The sequence below is a fragment of the Ananas comosus genome, linkage group 6, assembly GCF_001540865.1.
Source record: "Ananas comosus cultivar F153 linkage group 6, ASM154086v1, whole genome shotgun sequence".
NCBI classification, from domain to species: Eukaryota; Viridiplantae; Streptophyta; class Magnoliopsida; order Poales; family Bromeliaceae; genus Ananas; species Ananas comosus.
The window spans coordinates 8,972,856-8,977,402 of record NC_033626.1 but is presented as its reverse complement, the minus strand read 5'-3'; the positions used below and the strand labels follow the sequence as shown (position 1 = coordinate 8,977,402).

General features: G+C 52.2%; 2 protein-coding genes across 2 annotated transcripts; both read left to right on the top strand.

The window, feature by feature from the left end:
- Positions 940 to 1,337, top strand: LOC109712110 (the record flags this gene model as incomplete). Its single annotated transcript, XM_020235539.1, has 1 exon — positions 940 to 1,337. A coding segment is annotated over exon 1 (264 nt), but the record flags the coding sequence as incomplete, so codon positions are not given.
- On the top strand, positions 1,346 to 3,986 carry LOC109711526 (subtilisin-like protease SBT1.4). The gene has a single exon (XM_020234627.1). It carries the CDS (start codon positions 1,358 to 1,360, stop codon positions 3,488 to 3,490), a length of 2,133 nt encoding a protein of 710 aa, XP_020090216.1. The 5' UTR covers positions 1,346 to 1,357; the 3' UTR covers positions 3,491 to 3,986.

The following is a 4,547-nucleotide window of genomic DNA, read 5'->3' as shown; positions in this document are numbered from 1 at the left end:
AAAGAATTTTATTTATTTTTTATTTATTTATTTTTTGCCAACTGGCTAATTGCGTATTCAACTTCATAAACTATTAAAACTGTGTATTAATAACCATGTGATATTTGATGGAATTGGACGTATAGCTACTCAATCATTAATGGAAACTTTTGCGCGAAGTAAGAATTGAAGGCTTGGGTCCTTACTCACGTAGCCAATGTTGCTTTTTCGCCCCGCGATTGAAGAGTCTACTGTGTTCGAATAAAAATGCCTCCACACAATTCTTCCTAGAATTACTCAAAATTATTTTATTTTCTCTTCCAAACAAGCAGTTGGTAAGTCTCCAGAATCAAAATCTTCCATGATCTGAGTCTAAATTTTCTCTTTTGATCAAGGGACATGGGAGATCGAATCTACATCCTCCTAGCCCGCTGATTAAATATGAATATCTAAATTATAGTATTTCTTTCTTCTTCTTTTTTTTTGTTTTAAAAGAAATGAAAAGATGTGATACAACTGGTGAAGCTGTAGACATGCTCAATATAGGATGCAAATACGAAGCATCGGATCGATCGTTCCGGCCAAACACGTCGCCAACAAATGGTCCCAGCCAAGTATTGGCTCGACCAAGCTCTTCCCGATCCGCATCCGTTGGATGCCCTCCATCAACGGCTAGATGACGCCCAGAAAACATTTGAAGCAAATTACAATATGACTCATCCTTTTTGCTGTCAAAGGACAAGCATTTTTCTAACTAACAACATGTCCCTCGCGAAACATGGTGTGGCACGTGGCCCGTGTTGTCCCCACTCAAACATTTCCTATTGGTCGATGTCTGAATCCCACCCCCTATCATTTTCCAGTACAGTAAACACGACCTCCGATTCGCATGAAATAACGAAAACACCACCATTACCTCTCCGCTACAATACCTTGTCCCCGAGAGTCAAAGCGTAAATAAGTTGAAAAATCGATGGCATTCTCGTAACCGCGTTTATTATTATTGATTGCATCTCATCGTATATCCGATCGATCCCATCCACACCTTGTTCGGCCCCAGCGAGTCTCCGACGACGACGACGACGACGACGACAATGGCGAAGCCGTTTCTCCTCCTCGCCCTCTCCATCGTCGTCTTCGCGTTGCTGTTCTCGGAGGCGTACAGCGAACAGGAAACGCGCTCCACCTACATCGTCCACGTGTCCCCCGCCCACGCTCCGCCCCAGTCGTCGTCGTCTCCGGCGCTCCTCCGCCGCGCGTACTCGTGCGCGCTCGGGTCCATGCTCCCCGAGCGGCTCCGGCGCCCCCGCCCCCGCCTCCTCTACGGGTACTCCCTCGCCGCCTCGGGCTTCGCGGCGANACGTCGACGACGACGACAATGGCGAAGCCGTTTCTCCTCCTCGCCCTCTCCATCGTCGTCTTCGCGTTGCTGTTCTCGGAGGCGTACAGCGAACAGGAAACGCGCTCCACCTACATCGTCCACGTGTCCCCCGCCCACGCTCCGCCCCAGTCGTCGTCGTCTCCGGCGCTCCTCCGCCTCTCCGCCTCCTCCGGCCTCTGGCCGCTCTCCCACTTCGCCTCCTCCGCCGTCGTCGCCGTCCTCGACACCGGCATCTGGCCCTCCCGCCCCTCCTTCTCCGACGCCGACTCCGCTCTCCCCCCTCCCCCCTCGTCGTGGCGCGGCTCCTGCGTCTCCGCCGCCTCCTTCAACGCCTCCGCCGCCTGCAACAACAAGCTCGTCGGCGCCCGCTTCTTCTACAAGGGCTACGAGGCCGCCATGGGCCGCCCCATCGACGAGTCCAGGGAGTCCAAGTCCCCCCTCGACACCGAGGGCCACGGCACCCACACCGCCTCCACCGCCGCCGGCGCCGCCGTCAAGGGCGCCGGATTCTACGGCTACGCCCGCGGCGTCGCCCAGGGGGTCGCCACCGCCGCCCGCGTCGCCGCCTACAAGATCTGCTGGGCCTCCGGCTGCTTCGACTCCGACATCCTCGCCGCCATGGACGCCGCCATCGCCGACGGCGCCGACGTCATCTCCCTCTCCGTCGGCGCCAACGGCTACGCCCCCCCCTTCCACCGCGACTCCATCGCCATCGGCGCGTTCGGCGCCGCCCGCCGCGGCGTCGTCGTCTCCTGCTCCGCCGGGAACTCCGGCCCCGGCGCCTACACCGCCGTCAACGTCGCGCCCTGGATCCTCACCGTCGGCGCCTCCACCATCGACCGCGAGTTCCCCGCCGACGCGGCGCTCGGCGACGGCTCCGCCTACGGCGGCGTCTCGCTCTACGCCGGCGAGCCCCTGAACGCCACGCTCCTGCCGCTCGTCTACGCGGGCGACTGCGGATCGCGGCTGTGCATTCCGGGCGCCCTCGACGCCGACAAGGTCGCGGGGAAGATCGTGCTCTGCGACCGCGGCCTCAACGCGCGGGTGGAGAAGGGGAGCGCCGTCAAGATCGCCGGCGGCGCCGCCATGATACTGGCGAACACGGAGGAGAACGGCGAGGAGCTCATCGCCGACTCGCACCTCATCCCCGCCACCATGGTCGGCCAAATCGCCGGGGACAAGATCCGCAACTACATCAATTCGACGGCATCCCCCACCGCCACCATCGTGTTCCGCGGCACGGTCATCGGTCCATCCCCGCCGGCGCCCAAAGTGGCGTCCTTCTCCAGCCGCGGGCCCAACTACCGCGCCCACGAGATCCTGAAGCCCGACGTCATCGCGCCCGGGGTCAACATTTTGGCCGCCTGGACCGGCGCCAGCAGCCCGACCGATCTGGATATCGACCCCCGAAGGGTCGAATTCAACATCATTTCCGGGACGTCCATGGCGTGCCCCCACGTCAGCGGCATCGCCGCTCTCCTCCACACGGCCCACCCCGAGTGGAGCCCCGCCGCCGTTAAGTCGGCCATAATGACCACGGCCTATAATCTCGACAATTCAGGGGAGACCATCAGGGATCTTGCCACCGGGGAGGAATCCACGCCGTTCGTTCGTGGGGCCGGTCATGTAGATCCCAACAGCGCGCTCGATCCTGGCCTACTCTATGATGCACAGGTCGACGACTACATCGCCTTCCTCTGCTCTATCGGATACACTGCCGACCAAATCGCGGTGTTCACACGGGACGGATCAACGGCTAATTGTTCTACTACGACGCTGCCGAGCCCGGGAGACCTCAACTACCCGGCGTTCTCCGTGTTGTTCTCTTCTCACAGCGATGTCGTCACGTACAGAAGAGTTGTCCGCAACGTCGGGAGCTCAGCCGACGCTGTATACGAAGTTGCGGTCTCCGCCCCGCGGGGTGTGAACGTGACGGTGAGCCCGAGCAGGCTCGAGTTCAATTCTGTCGGGCAGAGCTTGTCCTATGAGGTCACGTTCGCTTCTGCTGCTAATCCGGTGATTGTCGGCGACAACTACGCATTCGGGTCGATCTTGTGGGCTGATGGGTCGCACAATGTGCGGAGCCCCGTGGCCGTCACATGGCCGTCGAGTCTCGTTTCGTCAAGTTGAGCAGACTAAATTTACTCAACAAATGGATCAAGTGTTTGGTATGCAAGACGAAAGGTTTGGCAAGATTCGAATTTAAGGCGAAACATGGGAGATGATGCTCTCTTTGGATCAACAAAAGTTCAATCATGAAGTGGCCAACATATTCGCTATCTGGATTCTGGAAGAATAGTTCTCAAATACTCTCTTACACTGGAGATCAATGATGAATGTTTGAGTTGAACTGCACGCGGAGTATTAGTTTGCACTTTTAAGCTTTCTTATATATTTCGGAAATATATGTAATTTAATGCATAAAATCACGCGGAGCGTTAGTTTGCACTTTTAAGCTTTCTTATATCGGAAATATATGTAATTTAATGCATAAAATGCTTGATTCGAACTGCACTCGGGGAGTTTGTTTGCATGCTTATGTTTACTTCTATCTAAATTATATGTAATTTAGTGGCAAAAATGTTAGCAGGTTTAATAGGTGAATGCTACTCGACGGATTTCATAATCTTTGTTGGCAAATTTTACAGTTAGTTCTCAAAAGGGTTGATATAGTCTCTGATGAAAGATTTCTTCGGTATCTTCTCATACACAAGTTGTGAACAGAAGCTTAATTATTTGCAGAATTTTGATAAGATATGTAGTAATGACTGTTACGACGAGAGCACAAACAAAAACGAAAAACAACAAACGTAAAGTAGACAAACTATAAACAGAAAATAAAAAGAATACAAAGATTTACATGAAAAATTGATCGATCAAGCTTATTTCCAAGTAAGAGCAAACTTAATTAAAATCTAAATTTAATTTTAGTTAGTGTATTAACTTGTTATATAATTTAATTAATGTATCTAAATCATTATCTATTGCTTAAGTTATTAACTAATTAATTATAATTAATTAGCAAATTAAAAAATAATTATTTAAAGTGTTTATCTAATAACCAATATTTATATTGATCAACTAATTAATATTTTGACTCATCTAATTAAGTTCTTGCCTAATTATCTAACTAATTAAAAATCTAATAATTAATTTAAAATTTTAACTTGCTTTTATATACAGTTAA

Excerpts from the sequence above, each read along its gene's own strand:
- LOC109711526 (XM_020234627.1), top strand. The coding sequence starts at position 1,358 with ATGGCGAAGCCGTTTCTCCTCCTCGCCCTCTCCATCGTCGTCTTCGCG.